The sequence below is a fragment of the Desmodus rotundus genome, chromosome 5, assembly GCF_022682495.2.
Source record: "Desmodus rotundus isolate HL8 chromosome 5, HLdesRot8A.1, whole genome shotgun sequence".
Lineage (NCBI taxonomy): Eukaryota > Metazoa > Chordata > Mammalia > Chiroptera > Phyllostomidae > Desmodus > Desmodus rotundus.
The window spans coordinates 9430235-9457373 of record NC_071391.1 but is presented as its reverse complement, the minus strand read 5'-3'; the positions used below and the strand labels follow the sequence as shown (position 1 = coordinate 9457373).

The 27139-nt window shown below is 40.6% G+C and overlaps 2 protein-coding genes and 1 non-coding gene across 4 annotated transcripts in view; all 3 read left to right on the top strand.

Annotated features, from left to right (window-relative positions):
• ZFP91 (ZFP91 zinc finger protein, atypical E3 ubiquitin ligase) overlaps positions 1–15513 on the top strand; it is a 38671-nt gene extending 23158 nt beyond the window's left edge. Inside the window, exons 3-11 of one of the 2 annotated variants that reach the window (XM_024559118.3) lie at positions 5125–5337; positions 5588–5624; positions 6296–6397; positions 6862–6996; positions 8888–8938; positions 9313–9391; positions 10349–10463; positions 14467–14566; positions 14912–15513. In XM_024559118.3, the coding sequence (XP_024414886.3) occupies positions 5125–5337; positions 5588–5624; positions 6296–6397; positions 6862–6996; positions 8888–8938; positions 9313–9391; positions 10349–10463; positions 14467–14566; positions 14912–15422 (1343 nt within the window). In that variant the 3' untranslated portion in view covers positions 15423–15513. The remainder of the gene's footprint in view (positions 1–5124; positions 5338–5587; positions 5625–6295; positions 6398–6861; positions 6997–8887; positions 8939–9312; positions 9392–10348; positions 10464–14466; positions 14567–14911) is intronic. The other variant, XM_053923750.2, reaches the window with a different exon arrangement.
• Positions 15514–18845: 3332 nt separating this feature from the next.
• On the top strand, positions 18846–25067 carry CNTF (ciliary neurotrophic factor). Its single transcript, XM_024559121.4, has 2 exons — positions 18846–20335; positions 21946–25067. The coding sequence occupies exons 1-2, from the start codon at positions 20222–20224 to the stop codon at positions 22429–22431; spliced, it is 600 nt and encodes a 199-aa protein (XP_024414889.1). The 5' UTR covers positions 18846–20221; the 3' UTR covers positions 22432–25067.
• A 1476-nt stretch (positions 25068–26543) lies between these two features.
• On the top strand, positions 26544–26687 carry LOC112303574 (small nucleolar RNA SNORA67). The gene has a single exon (XR_002974668.2). It is a non-coding gene; the product is annotated as a small nucleolar RNA SNORA67 (small nucleolar RNA).
• Positions 26688–27139: the final 452 nt, after the last annotated feature.

Below are 27139 nucleotides of genomic sequence, written 5' to 3'. Positions count from 1 at the left end.
TTTAAAATTTTTCTTTTTGCGTCCATGATTGTTTTATGCTGCCTGGTCTTCCAAATCACTGATATGATTTTCTATGCAGTTCATTCCTTCTAATGTATTCTTCATTTCAGTTATTCTGTTTCTCACTGTTTTCTTTGTTTTGTTTTTTTCTTTCTTTTCTTTTTTATGGTGTCCGTCCTTTTTTATGTTATTGAAGTTCTCACTAAGTGTTTTTGATCATCTTTATAACCGTTATTGTGAACTCTGTATCTGGAAGATTGCTTGCCTCCATTTCATTCGTTCCTTTTCTGACGATTTCTCCTGAGTTTTCATTTGTGGCATGTTTGTGTCCCCATTTTGGCTGCCTCTCTGTGTTTGTTTCTACGTATTAGATCTGCTATGACTCCCAGTCTTTGTGGGCTGGTCTTATACAGTAGGTGTCCTGTGGAGCCCAGTGGTACAGTCTCCCTGATTACCTGAGCTGGTGCTTTGTGTGCATTATGTGTACCCCCCTGTTATATTCGAGCCTTGATTACTGTTAGCACGTCCTTGGGTAAAGAGACCCTCAGGCTGGCTGGCTGTGAGGATTGGTCATGACCACAGTGTACGAGATGCTGTGAGAGAGCTGATTCCACAAAGCAGAATTTGCCCAAGCACAGTCAGGAGCCTGCTGAGACCTCCATCTGGGTGTGCAGTTTATGGTGCTAATTAGGTAGTGATCTGTTGTAGTCTAAAGCCAGTCCCCAGGTATGTTTGTTCTAGGACCTCTTGGGAGGAACTCCTGTTCATGTTAATGTCAGGTGCTGCCTGTGACCAGCCCTAGGCTACATACTAGCAGCTACAAAGTGATCCTCGGTTGGTAGCTGCCTGTGCTATGTCTGCATGTGAATTGGAGGCTGCTAGCTTCATATGAGGCTGGCTGCCACCAGTACCAGGCCTGGGAAAGGTCAGCAAAAGGCCCAAGACACTCCATACCTGTCAGCTTCCCATTAGGCTCAGCCATTGAAAGAACCGGAGGCGGTACATGAGTTGTGTGAGGCAAGTTCTTAGGGAGCCACCAGGTAAGGGCTAGTGGTGTTCACCAGGTTAATAAAGATTCAAACTCTGTGCCAGTGCTGGGTTTGAGGCTCCTCAGCAAAAGTCTCAAGATATATCAAAGCCAGCCTCTACCTGCCTGAAGTCTGTGGGCCCTGGCATTGGGGTCTCAGGAAGTCAACAAGGTGGACCAGGAGAGTTGATCAGACTAAAGCAGATTAAGATTTGGCAGTATGGAGGGAAGGCTCAGTGCAGGAAGGTGGCTTTTACCCTACTTCAGCACAACTCAGACTCTCCCTGTGTATCTCCATCACCCCTTGACCCCACCCGGATCTCCCTAAGAGTTTTTTTAAGAAAGTGCACAATGCAGGCCTAGGCTGGTTGCCACTGCAAATCTCACAACAGTGTGGAACAGGTGCAGCTCCCCAGGCTAACACCATGTGCTGGCAGGGTCCCATCTGGGAACAGTGGTGCTGGTCAGGCACATGGGGGAAACAGCCCTCACCCTGAAGCCACACAACTCACTCACTCCATGTCTCTCTGGTATCCCCATGAACTTGCCCAGAATTCCTTGAGAATTTTTTAAGAAAAACAGTAATGTAGGCTCAGGCTGATTGCCGCTGGTAACACCTACAGCCATGCACAAGTTGGGTAGGGCAGGGCCTTGGAGTTGTCAGGCTGGAGCTAGTGTAGCTCCCCTGGCTAATGCCATTTGGGAGGAATGCCCAACCCAAGAAAGATGGCGTTGGTTGGCTGTGCTGGTAAGGGACTCAACCCAGGGACATTGGAAGCTATCTCTCCAGCTCTTTCCTTGGAGCCACACAACTCAGTCTCTCCCTGTATGGCTCTGATACCCTCTGAGCTGCCATCCTGCTGCCAGAGCCCAGGGTGAATGTCTGCAAACAAGAGTTCGTTCTCTGTCCCTGTAACAATTATGTCTGGATTTCCAGGAGCCTTCCACTTCATCTAGGCTGATGGAATCTGGGCTGGTGTTCACAGCCATATGTTACATGGGCTCCTCTTCCTGGCACTGGTACTTCAGGCTGGGGGGCCCAGCTTGTGATTAAGACCCCTTGCTACTCAGGAGGTACCTCTGCAGTTGAGATATCCATCTGGATTCTCAACCACATGTGGGTACAGGGCCAACCATTCTGTGTGTCTACTTTTCCAGTTTCGACATGGCTTCCCTGTATCCTTGGTTAAAAGACTGGTCTTCAAATGGTTATCTGGGTTAACTGTTCCATAATTTACTTGTAATTTTGATGTGAGCATATGAGGAGGTAAGTGCAGCTTCTACCTATTTTTCATTTTGGGAAACTTACCAAAATCAGTGAATTTTTGTGCAGCCATTTTTAATATTGAAGATGGAAGAAAATACACAACATTGTTGGCATATTATGCTTTATTATTTCAAGAAAGGTAAAAACGCAGCTAAAACACAAAAAGATTTGTGCACTACATGGAGAAACTGCTGTGACTGATCACACATGTCAAAAGTGGCTTGTGAAGTTTCTTGGTACTATTGGCATTTTGACCAAGTAATTTTTTGCTGGGGGCTGTTTTATGCACTGGAGGATGTTTAGCAGCACCCCTGGCTTCTACCCACTAGAAGCCAATAGCAGGAAATAGACAACATAACTCAAAATATCCATATCAGTAAAGTTACTGGTGAAAATGAAAAATGTGTTCTTCATTTTATGGAAGAAAGTAAATGGACTTTTTGACCAATCCCATAGCTCAGTTGTTGGTTGGAGCATTGTCCCAATACACCAAGAATTGTGGGTTCCAACCCTGGGCAGGGCACATAAAACAAGACAACTAATGAATGCATAAGTAAGTGGAATATCAAATCAATGTCCCTCTCTTTCTCTCAAATCAATAAATAAAAAATGTTTTAAATTTTTTAAAAAAGAAACATCTTCCTCCTTACTTCATTAAATTCTTTGTTGTTGGTTTCCTGTAACTCTTTGAGTGTATTTTTTAAAGACCATGTTCTTTGTCTTATGTGGTCTCTAAAGGCTCTGTTTCCTTCAGCTCCAATGTGTGGATTAACTTGCCTCTTTCTTGATTCAGTGTTTACTTGGTTGCTGTAAACCTTTGACTATTTCCCAGAGTTGTTGGGGTTTTTTTTTTTCCAGTTTTTTTAAAGATTTTATTTATTTATTTTTAGAGAAGGGGGAAGGGAAGGGGAAAAGAGAATGAGAGAAACACCAGTGTGTGGTTGACTCTCACACACCCCCAGCCAGGACCTGGCCTGTAACCTAGGCGTGTTCCCTGACTGGGAATCAAACCAGCGACCCACCCTTTGGTTTGCAGGCCAGCACTCAATCCACTGAGCCATACCTGCTAGGGCTATTTCCCAGAGTTTTTACAAAGTTGATTCTGGTCGGGGTGGGGAGGCGAGGTGTCAAAGAACATTTTTGCTGATGTCGCTCCCTGACAATGCTTTTTTTTTTTTTTTTTTTTTTTAAACAACTGGAGTTTTTGGGGGTGGGTATGATACTTAGTAAGATGGGCTATTATGCTTTATTTATGAGGATGAGCAATTCTTATCAGATTGCTATCATTTGTCCAGCGGATAAGATCCACAGTATAAGAAGGGATGAGCATACAGTCTTTTCATCATGAAAAAGAAAAGAGCTATATTGAATACAGGAAGGTTATGGAGTGGATTTAAAAGTCCCAATTAGTTGGGTTGAGTAAAAGAATTTCTCCCCCTAATTTAATGTTGTAATACTTGATAGTGAGTGTAGAATGTCTGCCTTCGAAGAAATTCTGTAAGGCAGCCAGGATCTATATTTAAAAGCCCTTGATTACTAGTCTTGAGACATGGTTTTTAGATCTAGGTCTGCTTAGCTAGCTTCTAACTTCCTGGTCTTGAGCAAGTTATCTTCTTTGCCTTTAAATTACTTTATTGGTAAAGCTCACTGGATTGTACTTAGAACTAGATAGTCTTTAGGATACACCCACACATAAGATATTTGGGTATTAAATGGATGTGGATTTTTTGCATAAGTGTGATTGTAGTTGTATAGGATATATTTCCTAGTAGTTGAAATCAATGTGAAAAAGTGTGTACATTTAAATTTTTGATATTACCAAATTGTCCTTGTTAGAGGTTTTCCCATTGCATGTGTGGCAATGTGTATTATGGTGCCTGTTTTCCCTACAGCCTTGCTAATACACAGTGTGTTTTCAAGCATTTGGATCATTGCCAAAATGATAGGGTAACAGTATCACACTATCATTTTCATTTGAGTTTCTCTGTTAGGAGTAGATTGAGCTTTCGTATTGTCTGTATGTTTGAAAGCCGTATGTTTTACTGAGCTTTCATTTTTCTATTGGGTTGTTAGACTTCAGTTATAATGGAACTTGCCATGCAGAAAATTATTTTATGTTTATGTAGTCGGATGTATCAGTCTTACGATGTGAAATTCTGTGCTATTCTTAGAAAGGCCTTTTCCATTCTGAGATTATTAAAGGAATCTTGTATAGTAAAATAGGCTCACTTTTAAAACACTAACTTATATAGACACAATTAATAAGCTTCTTTAGGTTTGAAAGTGAATTTCTAAGTTTTTATTATCTCTTTTGCAGATAGGGGTGACCCTACCTTACCTCATTATCCCTTTAAAGTATGGGGGAAAATAGGTAACAAGAGTCAAGAGAAAGCATTTCCATTATGGACTTTCTTGGCTATTAAAACATTTAGATCTATGACTTTATCATGCCTCTGTACTTGTTGTCATTTTTCTGGGACCACTCTTTCAATTTAAGTTCTTTTGTTTTAGATCTAAAGATTAGAATTCCATGAATTGAATTACTTTGTTATATTTTACATACTCCTTTTAGCATTCCACATCTTAGTAGATAAGCAGTATAAAATTACTATTTTGCAAAATGAAGGTGTTATTTTACAGATGGCAATAGGATAAGTGTTCTCTGATTTTTCTCTTGTTTTGATTCTGTTACTTTGTTTTAAAAGCTGAGGGTTTTTTTCCATGAAAAAAAAAGTTTCTCTCTCCTTGACTGAATTTACATTAGTAGATATACAAAGATGGTTTTAGATACACTGTAAGTTTAAAAAGAATGGTATATGTTTTCATGTAGATCCCAAGGAAGAGAAAGAGGAAGAAGACGATTCTATCCTCCCTCAGGAAGTTTCCATTGCTACATCTAGGCCTAGCCGGGGCTGGCGCAGCAGCAGCAGGACATCTGTCTCTCGGCATCGTGACGCAGAGAACACCCGAAGCTCGAGGTCCAAGACTGGTTCATTGCAGCTCATTTGCAAGTCAGAACCAAATACAGATCAGCTTGATTATGGTACGATGAAAACAGAGAAAGGTTAAGAACCAATTGCCTGTTGCTTTTAAATGTGATGTTGAACATTTACCAAAACAGCCTAACTTTCAGGGGTAGGTATGCTGAAATAGGAAGGGTTCTTTTTTTTTATTGACAATTTGGAGATATTCTCCTTTTGTGTGATTATCTCGGGCAGTAATTTGGTCTCTTAGCTGCAGGGAGAAAGTATATCTACATAGATAATGTTTTGTTTTGGCTTTATTTTTTCCAGAAGTTGTAGAAGAGCGTCAATCTACAGGTGGCATTAGGTAAGGAACATTTCATATTTAAACTCTTGCGGGGACATAGAGCACATTCACATTAAATTACTCAAAGTTGTTTTTTACTTGAAAGGATTTTGAGCTATAACAGAAATTAACTTCAGTTTGGTATTTAGTTTACGTTGCAGATTGTTTTTCGTTAGAGCATTAACCATGTAATCCTTAGTCATGTCTTAAGCATCCTCTGTGTTTTGACTAATTTCATGCTAGGCACTAACATGAAATGTGGGTATTCAGACCAGGGTTTTGAAATTTTATCAATATCTTTTATAATAAGTCACATGATTTTTAAAAAAAATCTGTTGATAGGTCATTTTTGATACATCAGGTTATTAAATATTGTATTATAAAGTCAATTGATTTTTAATTCTTCATGCTATCGAGCTGTCATCACCTTGCTTTTATTTAACAAAGTGATGACATAGTAAGGATTTTGAGTTCCAGTTATTTTTTGGGAAAAAGAGCTAGATTGCTGTTCAACTGGATCATAAATATAAAAATTCTAGATGACTGTGAATCTTTGACTACCCCCCCCCCCCCCCCGAAAATTATCTAATAATATACATGCCTGCTTTGGCAGCACATATACTAAAATTAGAAATTCCCTCAGATGTAATCTTTACAACTAGAATTTCTAATCTTTATTTGCTTCTTTTTAGTAGTGATGATGAGGAGGAGGAAGAAGAGATGTTAATCAGTGAAGAGGAAATACCATTTAAAGATGACCCAAGAGATGAGACCTACAAACCCCACTTAGAAAGGTATGTCTCATTTTACTCCAGGCATGTCTGTGAAAATAAGTTTGGAAAGCACTGTTGCATGTTTTTATTTCCCCTTGTTGCCATGCTACTGGTGGGTATAGACTTAATTTTAAGTGGATAATTACCTATGCGCTTACTTTGCAAATTTAGCATGATCTTAGTATCCCTCGTACAGCCCTCTCTTCCATTATGAACTTTATTTAATCATATCCGTATTATTATATCTGCATGTTTTATCATAATAGGATAGGAATTGCCTGAATACTTGGAATTTTCTACTTTTATCTGGTTTCTCTTTACAACTATAATGAGAGTTCATTTTAGGGCATCATTAGCCTCAAGGGTCATCCCATAGGCTTGAAGTATCAATAAATTGATGTTAACCCCAGGCTTTACCTTGTTAAGTTTTCCTTGAAAAGGATGCTTTTCTAGATACCAATGTTGAAATGTATTTGTGTTTTCAGGGAAACCCCAAAGCCACGGAGAAAATCCGGGAAGGTAAAAGAAGAGAAAGAGAAGAAAGAGATTAAAGTGGAAGTAGAGGTAGAGGTGAAAGAAGAAGAAAATGAAATTAGGGAAGATGAAGAACCTCCTAGGAAGTAAGTGGGCAATTATTACTAAAAATGGAAAGTTTAATGTTTTGAAGCCACTGGGGGGGAAAAGTGTGGGAGTGTGACATGGGATTTGATGTATACATACACAGTGTGGCAAAGGAGGTTTATATTTGCTCAGGAAATACTACAATAATTAATACATAATAATACAAGAATAAACTTTCACATATAGCTGTAAACCTATTTTTGCCCCTCCCTGTCTTGCTGCCTCTAGTAGCTGACATTTGTATTGCAGGCACTCTTCTCAAACACTTCAAAAGTTTAATTCAAGGCAGTATTAGAGACATATAAATGAATGGGTAAGGCAGTAGGTATAAGGATGAAGAAGGGGTGGAACAGCAAGAAAAAAGTATGGCAAATATGGATCTTCAAAAGAAGGGCAGATAAGGCAGATATACTGTATTTTGCCTTATATAATGCGCACCCACACTTTTGGCTCAAACTTAAAAAAAAATCTTTCATTTTAATTTTTTGATGCAATTTTTCATTTATATTTAGATACTTGTTTTTTGTATTATAAAGGAGTTTTAGCATTTATTTTCGAACATACAGATACTGTTACAGCTTTCTAGAGTTAACACTTTTAATACATAAGCATAAGTAAGAGAATTAAAAACATTTATGTAGATATGGAATTAGTACTACCCATGTATAATACGCATCCTTATTTTTCTTCAAAAATTTGGACAAAAAATTGCACATTATACATGGCAAAATACAGCAATAACTTTGTTCAGGTAAAAAAGTTTTCTGTCTAGCAACCATTTCTCATAATAAGATTTTTTTTTTATAAGATTAAGGTTTTTTGGTTGTATTGCAAGGAGACTATAGTTTATATTTTAGGGTTTTTAGATAATAGCCTCTTTCATTCTACTTTTTAAATGGATGAGATTTAAGTGGTAGACTTTTCACTGAAACAACTCTTCATATAGTAACTGAGGTTTATCCAAATCTTCCATAGTATTGTATAGTTTATGAATGGTATATATTTGACTTGTGATACAGACTTACTTGAAAGTAAAAGTACTTCAGAGTGAAATCTTTGTTTGGTTTGCCAGTTATGTCTGTGACTTTATATATTCTCTGTTATCCTTTGTTTCTGCCACCTGCTCTTTGGTCTTGAGTATATACGAGGTCTATCCAGAAGGTATGCAGCCATATAACATGAAAAATAGAGGCATTTATTGAAGAAGGTACAAGACACAAGAAACACTGTACATAGGACAGTGATGCCTCAGTCCCCTTCAAAGTAGGCACCTTGGGACCTCACACAGTTCTCCCAATCGCCAGCAGCTGCCTCGTCATATTTTCCTGAATTTCACTGACAGTCTGAAATCTCTTCCCTTTCAAAGGTGATAATAGTTTTGGGGGAAAGCCAGACGTCACAGGGCACCAAATCTGGGCCATAGGGGGGCTGAGTCATCTGGGTGATTTGATGTTTCGCCAAAAACCCTGCACAGGAAGGGATGCATGAGTGGGCACATTGTTGTGATAAAGCGCCAGTCACCGGTCGCCCATAGCTGGCCTTCTGCATCTAAATAGTTTTCACAGGGAATATTCAACATTAACAAAATGTGATACAGATTCATTACTCTACTCATTCAGTCATTCTGAATGCGACGGCCACACAGTACACATGCTCACTCAATGGTGTCTCTTGCCCCCACGACTAGTACAGTGAAGTCATCGTTGTTCACCCATGCACATTCCAGTCCACTCTCCTTGGCTGCCAGGTTACATCCGTGTCAGGCAAACTGTTCTCATTATATTAACTGGCTGGACTTTTTCCAGACAGGCCTCATATGTCTTCACCCATCCTTTACTCAATAAACTTCAATCCAGAATATTTGAAAAATTTACTCTTTTTTAATTACAGGAGAGGAAGAAGGCGAAAAGATGATAAAAGTCCGCGATTACCCAAAAGGAGGTAAGAATTTATACTCCTATGTTTTTTCAGGTGGTAGGCACTTTACTCAAATATGTAGTAGTAATAATCCTGCAGGAAGGGACAAAAGCAACTTTGTTAATGTCCTTGATGCAAAGTTACTGTGCGTTTATTTCTACAGCAGGATCTAAATGTTTCTTAAAATCTTAATACTACTTTACCTTTTGAGGGTTACTAGTTTATTTTGCATTATGTTTTATAAACATTATTAAACATTTTGCAAGTTCTGGTTAACTTCTAACAAATTATATAATAGTGTAAAGTTGCTATTCCCTAAGAGTGCAGTTTGAGTTAAAGGTCACTAGGCAGACTCCTTCTTTTCTGTTGCTAATTATTTTCCTACGTGCTGATAATAGAAAAAAGCCTCCAATCCAGTATGTGCGTTGTGAGATGGAAGGATGTGGAACTGTTCTTGCGCACCCTCGCTATTTGCAGGTCAGTGAAATTATTAGGTAAGGCAGCTTTTCAGGTTGTACCATTACTAGTACCTTGTACCATTACTAGTTCTCAAGCCTCATGAGACTTTATAATATGTGAATTTGTGTAGGTTTTATCATTGACATGCAGTGTCAAGGAAATTCTTTAAACATAAAATTACTCCAGTCATTGTGTTAAAAGAAAAAAAAAGAGAGAGAGGGAACTATCTTAAGAACTGAAGCCCAAACAGAGGATTTCCTTGGAATATTGGAAAATTCCAGTGTTTCCTATTGTGGTGTAATAATACTTCTGATACGAGATGATTGCAACAACACACGAGGCACAGATGAATAGGTTTTTTAAAGTGTATTTAAAAAAAATAAAATTAGTAACTCAAACCAGGAATCTCTTGAATACTGTTTAAAATAAATTTTAAAAGATTAAAATGAGTAGACTTTTTTTAATGTAAGTAAAGATACAGCTTATGTTTAGGTCTCACAGAACACATGAAAGTGAATTACTAGTAACTAAAGTTAACAAATGACTGATATTTAGTTTAGCAGCAGGTGTAACATGAGATTCAGGCCTTCCTTTCTGGTTCTGGCTCTGTTACAGTAGTGATAGCTAGTATTCTTGTGCTGTGTGCCGCTTGCTGCACTAAGCACCATACAATATAATCTCTAGATTTCCCACACCAACCCTAAGAGACAGGTGATCTGCATTTTACAAATGAGAACTGGAGCTTACAGTATTTCAATTCATATCTCCTGAGATCACACTGCTTGTAAATGACAGACCCAGATTGGAATCCAAGGTTATTTTCATAGCCTGTGTTCTTACTTAACTATTTGATTATATTGCCTCTCTATCCATGTACAAAGTATTTGATTTTCCTTCAGCACTTTTGACTTAGCAGAGGAACAAATATCTAGGAGACCTTACATTTTAACCCTCTTCACTTTCTTCAATGTTTAGCACCACATTAAATATCAGCATTTGCTGAAGAAGAAATATGTATGTCCCCATCCCTCTTGCGGGCGACTCTTCAGGCTCCAGAAGCAACTTCTGCGACATGCCAAACATCATACCGGTACTTTCAAAATATTTTATCAAATAGATAAGTGTACTATACTTTTAAGTATAGATTGGTAATGATATATTTCTTTTCTAATATAAATCTTACAAGAGTCTACAGTCAAGTGTGAGAGAAATGTAGAAAAGTAAAATGTAATGACAAATTTTACAAGGGATGAGCAAATCAGGGCTTTTGATTCTTTTTCCTTTATTTCTGTGAGAAGAACTTTTATGACCTGGACAATGATCTTTTGTTGAGCAAATACGGTGTGTCAGTTGTGGACCAAACACTTCACATACGAGGTCTGTCCCAGAAGGTATCCAGCCATATAGTATGAAAAATAGAGGCATTTATTGAAGAAGATACAAGACACAAGAAACATTGTATGTAGGACAATGACACCTCAGTCCCCTTCAAAGAAGGCACCTTGGGACATCACACAGTTCTCCCAGTCGCCTGCAGCTGCCTCGTCATATTTTCCTGTATCTCATTGGCAGTCTGAAATCTCTTCTTCCTTTTGTAAGGTGATTTTAGTTTGAGAAAAGCCAGAAGTCACAGGGCACCAAATCTGGGCTATAGGGAGTCTGAGTCACCTGGGTGATTTGATGTTTTGCAAAAACCCTGCATGAGATGTGATATGTGATTGGGCTCATTATTGTTATAAAGCTGCCAATCACCAGTTGCCCATAGCTGTGGCCTTCTGTGTCTGGATCGTTTTCATGGAGGAATATTCAAGTGTGATACAGAGTTGTTGCTCTACTTGCTCAGTCATTTTGAATGCAATGGCCACACACTACACATGCTCACTCAAGGGCATCTACTGTCCCCACTGACTAGTACAATGAAGTCATTGTTCACGCATGTACATTCCAGTTCACTCTCCTTGGCTACCAGGTACATGTATGTCGAGCAAATTGTTCTCCTTATGTTAATAATGGATGAACTTTTTTCCAACAAACCTGTTGCATATTGTTGCATATCCATCAGTTCATCATAGCTAAGTTTGCTGTGTTGGTTTTATTTTGCAGCCAAGAAACCAGAGGCTTAGCAACATTAAGTAACTTATTTATGTTCACACAGCTAATTTTTGGCAAAACCAAGATTTTCTAATTTTGTTTCAGGTAGATTGTTATAGATTAGGAGTGTGAGGAGTAAGAAGCAGCAGCCTAAATGGTAAAGAGGTTAGCTTACAGTTTATGGTAACTACTAAATGGCTCCTGGGACTTGTGCTGCTGTTGAAATAATAAAAGCTAGCTATTTTTTTTTTTATTCCATGATTCCACTTATATAATATTCCAGAGAAATGCAAACTTATCCATAGTGACATAAAGCAGGCCAGAGATTTTCAAGGGATTGAGGGTAAGGGAGGGAGAACTAAAAAGGGGCACCAGGAAACTTTCAACAACGATGGATATGTTTTCTATCTTCATGGTGGTGATGGTTTCATGGGTTTATACATGTGACAATAATTATCAAATGATACAGTTTTAATATGTACAGTTATGCCTCAATAAAGCTGTTGATAAAGTATTTTTAAAGGTTGTGACTAGATGAATAACTTCTTGAGAGCTAATGTAAAGCACAGTGATTGTAGTCAACAATACTGTATTATATACTTCAGAGTTGCTAAGAGACTAGATCTTAAATGTTCTCACCACAAAAAGAAATGGTAATTATATGATGCAGGTGTTAGCTAACACTAGGGTGGCCATCATATTGTAATATATGAATATGTCAACTCAACCTGTTGTACACCTTAGACTTAGACAATATCATATGCTTTGTATCTTAATAAAAATAAGATAAAGTAAAACAAAGGAAAAGACGAGAAATAAAGACACTGAGCAGCCCTGGCTGGCGTGGCTCAGTGGATTGAGCACTGGCCTGCAAACCAAAGGGTCACCGGTTCAATTCTCAGTCAGGGCACATGCCTGGGTTGCAGGCCAGGTCCCCAACAAGGGGCACATGAGAGACAACCACACACCGATGCCTCTCTCCCTCTCTTTCTCCCTCCCTTTCCCTCTCTAAAATAAATAAATAAATAAAAAAATTTTTTGAAATAACACTTTTTTTAAAATATATTTATTGATTATGCTATTACAGTTGTCCCATTTCCCGCCCCCCTCACTCCACTCCATCCTGCCCATTCTTTCCCTCCCACATTCCCCCCTATAGTTCATGTCCATGGGTCATACTTATAAGTTCTTTGGCTTCTACATTTCCTACACTATTCTTACCCTCCCCCTGTATATTTTCCACCTATCATCTATGCTACTTATTCTCTGTACCTTTCCCCCCTCTCCCCCTCCCACACCCCTTTGACAACCCTCCATGTGATCTCCATCTCTATGGTTCTGTTCCTGTTCTAGTTGTTTGCCTAGTTTGCTCTTGTTTTTGTTTTAGGTGTGGTCGTTAATAACTGTGAGTTTGCTGTCATTTTTACTGTTCCTATTTTTGATCATTTCCGTAGGTAACTCCCTTTAACATTTCATATAATAAGGGCTTGGTGATGATGAACTCCTTTAACTTGACCTTATCTGAGAAGCACTTTATCTTCCCTTCCATTCTAAATGAAAGCTTTGCCGGATACAGTAATCTTGGATGTAGGTCCTTGCCTTTCATGACTTGGAATACTTCTTGCCAGCCCCTTCTTGCCTGTAAGGTCTCTTTGGAGAAATCAGCTGACAGTCTTATGGGAAGTCCTTTGTAGGTAACTGTGTCCTTTTCTCTTGCTGCTTCTAAGATTCTCTCCTTCTGCTTAATCTTAGGTAATGTAATTACGATGTGCCTTGGTGTGTTCCTCCTTGGGTCCAGCTTCTTTGGGACTCTGAGCTTCCTGGACTTCCTGGAAGTCTATTTCCTTTGCCAGATGAGGAAAGTTCTCCTTCATTATTTGTTCAAATAAGTTTTCAAGTTTTTGTTCTTCCTCTTCTCCTTCTGGCACCCCTATAATTCAGATGTTGTAATGTTTCAAGATGTCCTGGAGGTTCCTAAGCCTCTCCTCATTTTTCCGAATTCTTGTTTCTTCATTCTTTTCTGGTTGGATGTTTGTTTCTTCCTTCTGGTCCACACCGTTGATTTGAGTCCCAGTTTCCTTCTCATCACTATTGGTTCCCTGTACATTTTCCTTTGTTTCTCTTAGCATAGGCTTCATTTTTTCATCTGGTTTTCGAACAAATTCAACCAATTCTGTGAATGTCTTGATAACCAGTGTTCTGAACTGTGCATCCGATAGGTTGGCTATCTCTTCCTCGCTTAGTTGTATTTTTCCTGGAGCTTTGAAGTGTTCTGTCATTTGGGCTTTTTTTTTTTTTGGTCTTGGTGCATCTGTTACATAAAGGGGCAGAGCCTTAGGTGTTCACCAGGGCGGGGTAACGCTGGTTGCTGTGCTGTGACGCTGTGTGGGGGGGAGGGGCCGAGAGGGAGCAATGGTGCCTGCTCCACTCTCCACCAGACCTCACTCTTTCACTCTGCTACCCACAATCAAACTGGGCCCCTCTGGTGCTGGTTCCCTAGCGGGTGGGCTTGTGCACGCCCTAGGCCCCTGTGGGTCTCTCCAGCGATCTCTCCTGTGAGGCTGGGAGTCTCTCCTGCTGCCGCCCCAAACCCCACGGGTGTTTTCAATCAGAGGTTTGAGGCTTTATTTCCCTGAGCTGGAGCCCTGGGTTACGCGGTCTGCTTTGCTCCCCGCCGTTTGTCCGGTTTATCTGTGCGCAAATGTGGGGCCGCCGGGTGCTACTGGATTACTGATAAAATTAAGATTAGGATTTTAGTTCTCATATATTTCTGTCTAGCTTTTTAAAAATAGATCCTTATGCTACTGAATATTTGTAGCAAAAAAGGAAAAAAATACTGTATATTTCTTCTTGATTTTTTGTTTATCCAGTGTTTATACATTGAAAACAGTATTGCTTTTACTCTAAATCGACCTACTAATCATCTGTTTATTGTAAAGTAGGGGAAAAAATACTTAAAGGGATTCTGAATGGAACACTAACCACATTATTTTTCTTCTTAGATCAAAGGGATTATATTTGTGAATACTGTGCTCGGGCCTTCAAGAGTTCTCACAATCTGGCAGTGCACCGGATGATTCATACAGGCGAGAAGCCGTTACAGTGAGTATTTATTTATTTATTGGTAAACACTGGGTGAGAAGAGAAGCACATCCATCCTTCTTGTGGGTTAGCCCCTTTACAAAAATTTCAGCTGCCACTATTCTTTACTTTTACCAAGTAAGAGTGGGTATTGTTTGGGGGAGCTACTTAGTGAACTTTTTCTTCTGTTTCTTCTATCTTCTAAACAAACAGAAGAAAAAAAATCAGATTAGGGTTCCATCTGGTAACTTTCCCTAGTCTTTCACAAGTATACATTACTATTATCTGTGTGACCCCTAAATTCTCACCTGGACTCTGAATAAGAACTCTTTTCTCTATCTGATTTTGCTCTTCTACTCTCCTTAGATGCGAGATCTGTGGATTTACTTGTCGGCAAAAAGCATCCCTCAATTGGCACATGAAGAAGCATGATGCAGACTCCTTCTACCAGTTCTCTTGCAATATCTGTGGCAAAAAATTTGAGAAGAAGGACAGCGTAGTGGCACACAAAGCAAAAAGCCACCCTGAGGTGCTGATTGCCGAAGCTCTGGCTGCCAATGCAGGCGCCCTCATCACCAGCACAGATATCCTGGGCACTAACCCAGAGTCCCTGACACAACCTGCAGATGGTCAGGGTCTTCCTCTTCTTCCTGAGCCCTTGGGAAACTCCACCTCTGGAGAGTGCCTCCTGCTAGAGGCTGAAGGGATGTCAAAGTCATACTGTAGTGGGACAGAACGGGTGAGCCTGATGGCTGATGGGAAGATCTTTGTGGGAAGCAGCAGCAGTGGGGGCACTGAAGGGCTGGTCATGAACTCAGATATACTCGGTGCTACCACAGAGGTTCTGATTGAAGATTCAGACTCTACTGGACCTTAGTAGAAGGGAAGACTTTAGGCACTGGGACAGCTCAGACTTTGTACTTAAAAGATAAAAAGGACAAAAAAAATTTAAAGCATTTAAGATCTAGTGAAATAACTGAAGGGCCTGCTCTTTCCAATGTGGATCACAGCACACACACATACACACACACACACACCCTCACCCTCCCTCTCCCTCCCTCTCTCCTCCCTCTCCTGACCTCTTTATAAAATTGATGTTGCCTTTATCAGAAAAGTAGACAAAATATGCTCTTAAAGTAAGGGTGATCCTCATGCTCAGTTCCAGCCAGGCAGACTTCCTGCTCATCAGCAGATCCCCTTTTCCAATCTATAATTCTTATATGCTTTGGATCAGCTTTTAACTCTTAGTAGTATATACTGTCCTCTAAATCCCTTCTCTTCTACTGCTGCCCTATGGTCTGGCTTCTACCCACTGCAGCACACTTACCCTCAAAATATCCTCTAATTCTAATCTCTGGAGGCTGGCAGCTTGACTTGGCACTTTAGAGCCCCTTAGCAGGGTGAGCTGTTGAAACAGCACACATCTCTCACCCCCTTTTCCTCCGTTCCTCACTGGGTTTTTGAAAGGAAGGATTCATGGGGACCACTTTGACCCCAGCACCTCAGTCCTCCTCCCAACACCTCCATATGGTTCTCAGTGGTGCTCACTTGTTTGGAAGCAGGCTCCCAGCAGGGAGGGGGCTGCCCTCTACATGGTCTCTGACCATAGGACAGGGCTATGTATTAGTAAGACAAAAAAAGTCCCAGTCTAATGGCAGAAATTTGCACTTTGAACATGTGTGTTTTTGTGTTGTGGAACCTGAGATTCCTTATTTATTAACGGAAAGTCTGATTTTTTTTTTTTTTTTTTTTTTTGTCTTTGTTGCTACATTTTGTGGGGCTGGGAGAGATTAGATTATTCTGACATGGGGTCCTTTTCCATAAGAGGTACTTTTGAAGGTAAGATAGATATAGGGTTGAAGAAGCACAGCCAGCCTCTAAAATCATAGCTCTCCAGTGGCCTTTAAGCTGGTCCTCAGCACTAATAAAATCACTACAGTAGCTTAGTGCTTTTTTGGCAGGCTTTTTAGGGATGAATGTTAGATTTATGGTAATTAGTGCTCTGAATTTTTAAAGCGTTGAGATTTAGGAATTTTGAGGGGATGAAGAAGGTTCAAGGTCTGAATTACAGATAAAAGATTTTCTCTTGCAAATTTGTCTTTTTTTTATTTTGTTCCTATCATTTCTTTACACATAACCTCCCTGTTGGCCCAACTCTGGCCCCTTGCTTTTTGTTTTTGCTTTGCTTTATCATTGGTTCATTCCAGCTCCCGATTAGTGAAGGACACTGCCATTAGTGAAGGAATAGTCTAGGAGTCGTACAGTTTTTAATCAAAGAAAACTGTTCCGTTATGTTTCCCTTTTAATAACACCTCAGAAGAGGAAAGCCTTCAGTAGACAAAATTAATAATGTAATAGCTTTGGCTTCCACCTGAAATCTTGGGATTTACTACTTCCCTTGAGACAGGGATTTTCATGGGATGGATTGCTTATTACTGTCCATGGAAGAGACTAGTATAAGTTCATAACTCCCAGAAGACGAAAAGCCTATTTTGGCTCATTTTTAGGGAGTTTCTGCCCTGCGTACCTCAGAAGCTGGAATTCATGGCTTGCCCTATGCATTGTTGGTCAGAAATGTGTGATGGCTGTTGGAAAGAATGATGTTTTGCTGAGAACAAAATAAGGAACAGCTTGTTTTTCACAAACACTAAAACTACAAAGTGTATTAATTTTCTCTGATTTGTTTTTTTCCTGAGAAGAGGGGTAACAAAATGTCATCTCTGAAAGAGGCTTACTTTACACCCACTAGTGTCAGTGGTTTGGGATGCCAGGGACAGGGAGTGCAACACCTACGGTGAACAGTCTTAAATACACTATTGTTTCTTTTCAGAGTGTTGCAGATTTGCCATCTCTCCACTGTGGGGGTAGAAAATGGAATAAAGATAGAAGGGATGTAGAATATGCTTTCCTGCCCACAGTAAGGATTTGGAGTTGACTTTGGTATGTTAATTAGATTTGAAAATATTCTATGACTGATTGGACGGGTCTACAACAAAGTTGGTTTCCCGCCCCATGTAAGTCCCTTTTGTACTGTTTCCCTAGCTAGCATCTGTTCCCCAAATTTACCTTTGTTTTTGTCACGCTCATTTTATCCTTTGTGTCCATAAATTACAGTTTTGGAAGTTAGCTATCAGATATTTTAGCCACATACACAAAAGCAAACTGCATAAAAAACTATGAGATACAGGGAAATATGTTCTTCCCTATCTCACACTCCTCTCCCCGCCAAAGACAACTAGTTAGTTCTAATAATTAAAATTCTGTTATTTCTCCCCTTTTTGTCCGCTTCATAGCTACCTTTTGCCTACAATTTGCTCCAATAAATTATTATCAGAGTTTGTGATAAATTTTAAATATTTTCTATGAACTTTTTCTTTTTCCTTTTGAGAAAGGGATGCTAGCATATGAAAGAGCTGGTGTAAGTAAACGGACTTATTCTGGGCCTTCTTCCCTTTTTCCTTCCTGCTCCTCATGCTGTTTACTTCATTGTCCTTCCAAGGAGCTCTTTTAATGTTAAAACTGTGTTTCCTACTCTTAATCAAATTCTGTTAACACTTTCTCCTACTACATATTCTCCATCTTGAATTGGCAATTCTAGATTCTGAAAAGGTAGTTGAGATACAAGCATTATTTCTGTGCTTCCCCCTTGTTTGATTGACCAGTTATTTTACATAATTGAGACTTAATATGCTTCAGAGAATTTAGGTAAGCACTGGCCAGGATTACTGGGAGTAAAAAATATATATATCAGGGTATGGAAAAGCATCTACATAGAGCACTTGAACCTCCTTTGTACCTATTTGGAGAAAAAAATAGAAAGAATGTATTAAACCTGAGGATATTACAGTCTGGTTGTTTGAAATACCATATTTCTCTCCTGTCTTTTTCCCACTTTCCAATGTACTCAAGAAAATTAAAAAATTGTAATGGATCAATTTAAAAGATTTTATTTCCTAAAAGCCTTTTGCCTATTGTAATGTGCAGGACCCTTCTCCTTTGATGGGAGAGACAGGTAGTTACCTGAATCTAGGTTGAAAAAAGTTATGTAAAAAAAATTATAATAAAAGGGATACTCTGCTTTTCAAATTCTTGTTTTCTCTTAATCTAGGTAAGGTATATCCAAAATAAATATGTAAAGAAGAAAAATAAAAGTTGTCTTCATGGAAGCAACTGGTCTTCCGTGGTTATACTGAGTTACGGTTGTTCTAGGGTGAAACAATTGATGCTGCTGCTACATACGAAAACCAAGTGCCTTCAGCGCAGATTTTAAGTGGCAGATACTGTTGTTCATTCTTGTTCAGAATCAGGTAGTAACTTTGACTCTGTTTAGTTCTTGATTTCCAGTGCTGAGATGCCATATGATCCAGTGATCAGTTGGCAAAGTACTAACTTAAATAAAAAAAAAATAGAATCCTTCTACCTTCTTAAAGGCCTACTGTGACATCCACCCAGGCCTCATGTCTTTCTCCCTTCATTGTTTACCTGTGGAAATTTGCTCCTGAGAAGGCATGTATTTTAACTTAGAGGCAGTGTCTGATAAGAAATAGTAAAGCTAATTGATCCATTTGAAGTTGAAACTTGGAACTCCTTCCCAATTAGCACCATCCTTTAACCTATGGAGTGAGTGAAAATATACTAGAGTAGCAACTCTCCAAGCGGTTTTAAACTCTCTTGCCCTCATTTCAAAGCTCAACTCATTCTCTTACTTGGTTGAAAAGCATATTGTTACTTGCGTGAGACTGCCTTAGAAATGTTACCAAATCAGGGTTGGGTGTTTCCTGTCCTTTGGAAAAGAAAGGCCTAAACAATACCTTCCTCATCCTCTAGCTACAAGGAAGGCATCATGATTGAGATTAGAGATGCTTCCTTGGCTGATTTTTAATGGAATGTAAATTAAACTAACTTTAAATACATAGCAAATGGATGGGAGTAAAAAGAAGCTATATTTTTTAAAGGAGGTTTTTCACATAAACTTTGTTTCTTGAACAAAATGTGATTTAGACAATAAAATTGGGAAGTCAGTGGGAGAAACGGCTGTAGAATTAAATTTTGAGCCCTGTTAATTGGGTTTTGTGCACATCATTTAATTTCTTTTTTATGTAAGATGTGAGAAATAATACCACATACAATCTTTCTGAAGATCAAATCAAGGCTTTAAAGCCTTGAGCAGTGTCTGGCTCAGGTTAGGTGCTTAATAAATGGCAGCTATATCAATAATAGAAATGTAATACTATTGAATACTTTGCCAGGCCGAAAAAAGAAAAGGACATGGGCACAGGAGAGGGTGATAATGAAATGATTATATGTGTATATAAAGTACATTACATTGGGCAGGGGTATCATGAGGATTAGTGTGACATAGTGAACTTATTGCTAAGTGCAGAAGCAAAACAATGACATAAAAACAAGTACATTAGGCACTCAGTAGAAAGGAGAGATGGAGGCAGATGCTGCAGGGAAAAAAACTGAGTAAAAGGGGCCTTTGATTCCATGGGCACAAAAATCCACAGCCAGGAATTTGCTGCAACCTCTGAGTCAGGCGGGGTGTGGGGGTGGGGTGCACCATTCCATTAGTAGAGAATTCCCAGTGGATTATTCTGAGAGTCACACTTCTTATTAGGACCAGTGTAGACAGAAACAAACTCTGCTCACTTCTTGGGACAGTTGAGTTAGGGGATGGCTTTTGCAGAGCATTCACCGCTGACCCCTCACCGCCGGGACCTCTGTAGCCATTCTGTCTGGCTAGCAAGGAAGATTCGTTCAGACCTGACCGCTCTTACGGAATCTTATGTAAGTTGCCTATTTTGCTGATGTCTATTTTCTCCATCTCTTCTATCCAACCCCTTTCCATCATGCTCCATCCAGCCCATTATTAATTATGAAAGCTCTAATCATACAGTCAGTTGTATATTGGGCACATACTATTTGACATGGCCCCTTCAGGAAACTCCTGAGCTTATTTTCTCAAACTTTTTTAGGAGACGTGTTCCTTGAGTAAGAAAATACACGTGGGATGCTAGATAGGGTTGGCTGTTTGTCTTGGAGGCTGTTTCTAATTTTACTGCCTACAATCTAAATTCTACCAGAATAGATTAACCACGAGCCCTCTGAATTTAAGTTTTTTATATACATTGTGCTGAATTTCTGAACCACGTAAATGAAAGGCACAGTAAGGTTTACAGGATTGGGAAGGAGCGGTGCAGTGTAAACAACCAATCTCTCCGGTCTCAGCCACCCAATTTTTAATTAAATACATCAAAAGTGTTTCTGGGTCTAAATAGAAAGGTCACCTCTACTATCAAAAGGATTCCCCAGAAGATTCACTGGAGACTAGGGAAAGTTAGCCTTGGGGTCCAGATTGGTTTTCTCATAGTAGGAGATTGTCATGAGTGTGTCTGTAAGATCTGCTATGGAGGCACTCCAGACCCTGTGGAGAGTATCTTTGCATAACTCCACCAATCAGGAGTCAGACTGAAGTACCAGGTTTTTTTAACTACTTTACGCTGAGTTCTGTAAAGTAGCAGTCCCTAGCTTTTTTGGCACCAGGGACCAGTTTTGTGGAAGACAATTTTCCCACATACAGGGGTGGGGCGGGGGGTGGTGAAGGGGATGGAGCCCAGGCAGTAATGTGAGTGATGGGGAGCGGGATGAAGCTTCTTGCTCCTGGCCTCCACTCACCTCCTGCTGTGTGACCTGGTTCCTAACAGGCCAGGGACCAGTTACAGGGTTGGAGACCCTTCCTGTAAAGGATTGTCCTCACCACTGAGAATGGGCAATGGAGGCAAGGATGATTAGAAAAATTCTACAGTGGCTACCTTTTAGGGCTTCTAGGTGTGGCCAGGGTCTTAAAGTATGTTTAAAATACTTAAAACTTCAGTACAATTAAAATATTTTAGGAGGGAGTTTGAAGTGGGAAGAAGTTATCCCAGACCAGTGAGTGGTTTTCAACCTTTAGAATGTAATGAAAGATGAACAGTAGTCAAAGCCTTGTGTATAACTTCAGGGACAATAGGGTCTTACTAAAGTCCAATCATAGATCCCCAAATCAAGAGTTTCTGCTCTAGCCCTGGCTGGTGTGGCTCAGTGAATTGAATACCAGCCTACAAACCAAAGGGTGACCAGTTCGATTCCCAGTCAGGCATGTGCAGGGTTGCAGGCCAGGTCCCCAGTAGGGGGCATGTGAGAGGCAACCACACTGATGCTTCTCCTCCTTCCCCTCTCTCCAAAAATAAATGCTCACAATTAAAAAAAAAAAAAAAGTTTCCGCTCTAGACTTAATTTTCTTTATAACTTGGATCCATGACCAGAGAGGTGAATAAAATTTTAAATGAGATTCAGGTGTTATTTAGAATGTTGGGGTGGTGACCGAAGATGTGATGTTTTTCTGTGTTCTTGGCCAGGTGAAGCATCAGGGCCTGGACGAGAATGTAAGCCTGGATTCCGTGGGCGGTGTGCCAGTGGCAAGCAGTGATCGGTGGAGTGAGCTGACTGAGGCCGAGCGACTCCAAGAGAACCTCCAAGCTTATCGTACCTTTCATGCTATGTTGACCAGGCTTTTAGAAGACCAACGGGTGCATTTTACTCCAGCTGAAAGTGACTTCCATCAAGCAATACATACGCTTCTACTCCAAGTTGCTGCCTTTGCTTACCAGCTGGAGGAATTAATGGTGCTCCTGGAACACAAGATCCCCGCCAGTGAGGCTGACGGGGTGCCCATTATTGTTGGAGATGGTGGTCTCTTTGGAAAGAAGCTGTGGGGCCTAAAGGTGCTGCAAGAGCTTTCAAAGTGGACAGTGAGGTCCATCCATGACCTTCGCGTCATTTCTCATCAGAGTGGGATCTCAGCACACGGAAGCCACTCTATTGCTAAGGACAAGAAACTGTAGCAGTTACCCATCCCTTAATGGAGTATATGTAGTTCTCTGAGGTCTCCTTTTTCCATTCTTAAGTTTTTGAAAATCTTTAAAACCACAGGCATTTTCATCAGGTAGGGCTGGAGATGAGGACAAATGGGCATACAGGGTTAGCTGGTGGGAAGGAGGGGACAGGGGTTGTTGAGGCCGGAAGGGAGTGGTGGCAGGGGCAGCGTTGTTCCACCTCAGTGCTCTAACGTTTTCTACCCTCTGAGTAACCTCTGCAGACACTTAACAGCCTCACAGGATAAGTATGTTTTTAACTCTAGTCCTGCAAGTTCTTCTGAGAGGACTGTAACAGGGAATTAAAAACCATGGACTCTATTCTTCAAATGTTGGATAATAAAAGCAGTAACTAACATTATCTACTATGTTGGAGCAGTATGCCAGGGACTTTATGTGTATTATAATTTTCACAACCCTGTTAATGGGAGGTGGTGTTACTTGCATTTGGCGGACGAGATGACAGGCTCACAGAAACACAACTTGTTCAAGATTACCCACCTAGTAAATGGCACAGTGGGTGTGAGCCCAGGTCTTTCTCACTGTACAGCCTAGATGCCCTTTACTTTGGAGACCTGCTTGTGAATCTCCCACCGCAGCTCTTTGCCTCAGAGGGTTGGGAAATGGACCCACGCAGTTGATCCCTAGTGCTGAAGAAAAAAAAAAAAACCTTAACAGTAGTCTTGCTTATCCACAGTTTCACTTTCCACCATTTCAGTTGCCCGTGGTCAACCATGGTACAAAAATAGTAAATGAAAAGTTCCAGAAATAAGCAATTTATAAGTTTTAAATTGCTTCCCGTTCTGACTACTGGGATGAAATTGTGGGCAGTCCTGCTCCATCCCACCCAGGACACGTATCATTCCTTCGTCCAGAGTAACCGTGTTGTATCCACTACACACCCATTAGTCACTTTGCCCTTTCAGTTGTCGGGATAACGTTTGTTAGAGTATATTGGCATAATTGTTTTATTCTTAGTGATTCTTCCTGTTAAAAAACAGGGTTATGTACTTTCTGCAGTTTCAAGCAACCTCTGGGGGTCTTGGACTGTATCCCCCACGGATGAAAGGGGACTACTGTACGTGTCCTAAAGGGCACAATTTTAGTGTCAAAAGCAGTGTTTGTTGTTCATACTTGGCAAAGAAGAGAGCCGTGGAGATCTGAAATCTGCTTGTGGAAAAGATGAGGCCTACCAAACTTCTAAACTTAGGAAGCGGCAGGTGTGCGGTAATACATTGCACTTCAAAGTGTCCACTAATGTTCGTGAGTTTGGGGCTGGGCAGAGCTCATGCCAGTTTACCATGCATGTATTGTAATCAGCAATGCTGTGATCCAGTCCCCGTAACCCAAGCGTTCACGGGCAATGGATGGAATATGGCTCAGTTTAAAAAGTCACAGAACTCCTTCACACACAATCTCTGGACTTAGTCATGAGGAGAGGGTGAGGTCCACTCTGTTCCCAGTGGGAAAGCCACTGACACGGAAACAACATGCAGTAAACGTGCAGCCTCCATGCTTCACGACAAGGGCAGTGCTCTGTGCTTAATGTTCTTGAGAAACAGCATGAAAAGCGCCTCCGAGTAAATGAGAGCATTCATTAACGGAAAAGTTCACTTGCAGTTATTGACTAGTGCAAATGTGCATCCTAAAGTTGTCAGGTGTATCATTTCATACCACCAGTTAATTAAGACTCAAGACCTTGGATTGGGGGCCCAAATCGATTTTGTTTACTTATCTGAGACTTTTGTATTCTTCAATGAGCCACGAGTCACAGCTAGCTCACGGGTTGCGTGAGATGGGATGGGTGCCTTAGCCTGTGTCCTTTCCCACACGTGTCCACTTCCAAAACTCCATGAAGTCAATGTTATGAGAAGACTGGGTAGAAGTTAGGACAGCACAGAGGAAGTAAGGCACAGCACTCTAGTATGGAAACAGGGTTGTGTGCATATGAGACCAACACTAGGTGGAAATAAAAGGCACAGTTTTCAGTGTTGCAGAGTTGGAGGAGCACTCTGAGGACCAGAAAGCACTTCCTTCTGGAGGAAGGGGCAGCTGTGTCCCGGGGTGGGATGAGTGCCAAGTCAACAGGAATCCTGAGGGAAACAGGAAAGAATTGCCTGGGTAAAGAGTGAGGCAATGATACCCCTAGAAAAGCAGCTACTCCTAAGATTTGGCTTTATTTCACTTGTGATTTTGGTGTAGGTGCCTAGTTCCCCATTGAGTGCGTAAAGGTTTGTTTAATTCAAGCTTTTATTTAAATTGCTTCATCTGCTTAAGAGCAGTATTTTTTGTTAATAAAGTTTTCAGCTTATTAATGTGACGTTCTTTATAGTGTTTAGGCTGTTTCTTGCTTAATGGAGAAAGAAGACTAAGGTTTCTTAATGGGGAATAAATAACCGATAACAAACTTGCTAAATCTTAAAAGCCATGGCCCCTCCAAGTGTTTCGTTTTTATATTCGGGTGTTGCAGCACAGACACCTGCAGAAGTTCCAGAGACCGATGGAGCATGGCGCAGGTGCTGCCTAGCTGCGTGTGAAGGGATGTCTATGCATAAGAGGCACATTTAAAGTGGCAGAGGGTCCGGAAAGGGTACAAGTACTAACAACTGACTGGGAAGAAAGAAGATAAGTTAGTGTACTCCCAGCACTGTGCTGAGCTGTGTGCATCAGTTTCTTCAAGAAACTTGTAATGTGTCTTTAAAAGTGTAGGAAGACTCCTCAGAAAAAGCTAAGGAGGGGGGAGATGAGCACGTAGCTGTAATAATAGAGACATAAACATGTATGGCTCTGTCTGTATAGACATTGCATCATGCTTATCTAAAATGCACGACACAATGGGTAAGGGACTGACATTAGGCCGGCGCTGTAGGTACAGATAAATACTGGGAGGATATATATTTTTAATCAGCCAGAATCCAAAAGAGATTTTTGAGCTTTAAATTTTAGTTCTTTTGTTTCTTAGATCTGTGTGTGGATAAGATCTCTGGGGAATCATTTCCATATACATACAAACAATATATAAACACAACTACAGTCTATATGTGTGTACATAATAAATGCATAAATTACTTCTTTGCCTCTCTTACTTTGTAAAAAGGATTCCTTCTATCCCACTGTCTCCAGACATGCTCTCTCTCTGCCGAAAGAGAGTCTGGTTTCCTGAATCTGTCAAGGAATTGAATGTGTGAGAGTTGTTAAATTCTTGCATTGATTTAAGAGAGCGATTTGGAAAAGGTTTACAAATTAGCACAAACTCAAAGGCCAAGCGTGGAATAAAATTAGCTTTAAGATAATCAGGTTTGGCGGAAGTGAGAGTTTTAATAAAAATGGAAAATGTTAAGTCATAGCCCTGGAATTGCTGTTATTTCAGGCTGCTGTGGACTACAGCCCAATGGGTGACTCATTGTGGTGACCGCGGGTCAAACCAGGAGAGGGTAAGTGAGTACTTCAGGGAGATATATCTGAAAAGTTCAGAGTGACTTTTGTGAACCCTCACTTCATGAAGTAGCTGAGCACAAGGTTGGAGGGGGAGCTTCCATCCCGGTGAGAAAGGGATTAGTGAGGAGAAAAAGGAAAAGAACAGAATGTGGACACCACTTCAACCGATTTATTGTGCACACGCACACCTGTGTGTGGCCGGCAGGGTTTAGGCCGGACGTTAAAAAGAATGGCTGGGCTCCCCGCCTCATCCCACCTCCACTTGAAGCAGCAGTCCCAAGAATGAGCCTTCTGAATGTGGGCATGTTCAAAAAATGAAAGTGGCGAAAATTTCCTTCTAGAGAGCTCCAAGGCAGCGATCTTCAGCCGGTGTGCCGCAAGGACTTTTAAACCATGCAGTTCCTGACTGTTTAGTCAGGGGCAGCGACCGACCTCCTTTCCCTTAGATTGTCGAATAAAAAAATGACAACAGCCAACACAACAATAGCTGTCGGTGTCAAAGAATCAAAATTATACTTATTTTTTTGTCAGACTGGCAAAAATATATTTTGGGGTGCACCGCAGAATTTTAGTAATTATGTGTGCCACAAGATGAAAAAGGTTGAAAGTCGCTGATCTAAGGTCTTCAGATAAAGACAGAGTAAAACCAAGATGATCCCCTCTCCAAGGGGCCTAAGAATGTCCCCCTTCAGGAAAGTAGCAACTCGGAATAAAATCCGGCATGCCGCAGGTATTCGGGGGAGAGTGATGGTGTAATTTCCTTCGCCTTCCATTGGCTGCCTACATGTATGAGAGTGTGTGTGTGTAATATGTATACACATGTGTATATGAAATTTACTCTCAATGAAATGTGTGTAGGGCACAAGATAAGAAAATCCACATGCACGTGATTCTTTCGTTACTTGGCTCAATCTGTCTTGGATAGGTAGAGAACAAAAGATGCAAGAATGGCTCACAATAAAGCTCTCACCTCAGCAAGACCATGAGTTGCTGCTTTTATTTTTGCATCTTCGAATGAACAAGGGGAATTTCCAGTGATTCCAACACTGGACGAAATGTAATCCTCCTGTCCAGGCCAGGCTCAATCAGGCGTGCTCGGCGTATCTCCGTGATGCCAGGCCCCTGGGAAAATCTCCCCGGCCAGTCAGCCCAGAGATGGGAGATTTGCCTGCCCCTATATGCCCATCAGCTGGCTTGCCGCTGGGGAAGATTTCCTCTTACATGGTTTAATCTCAAGTAT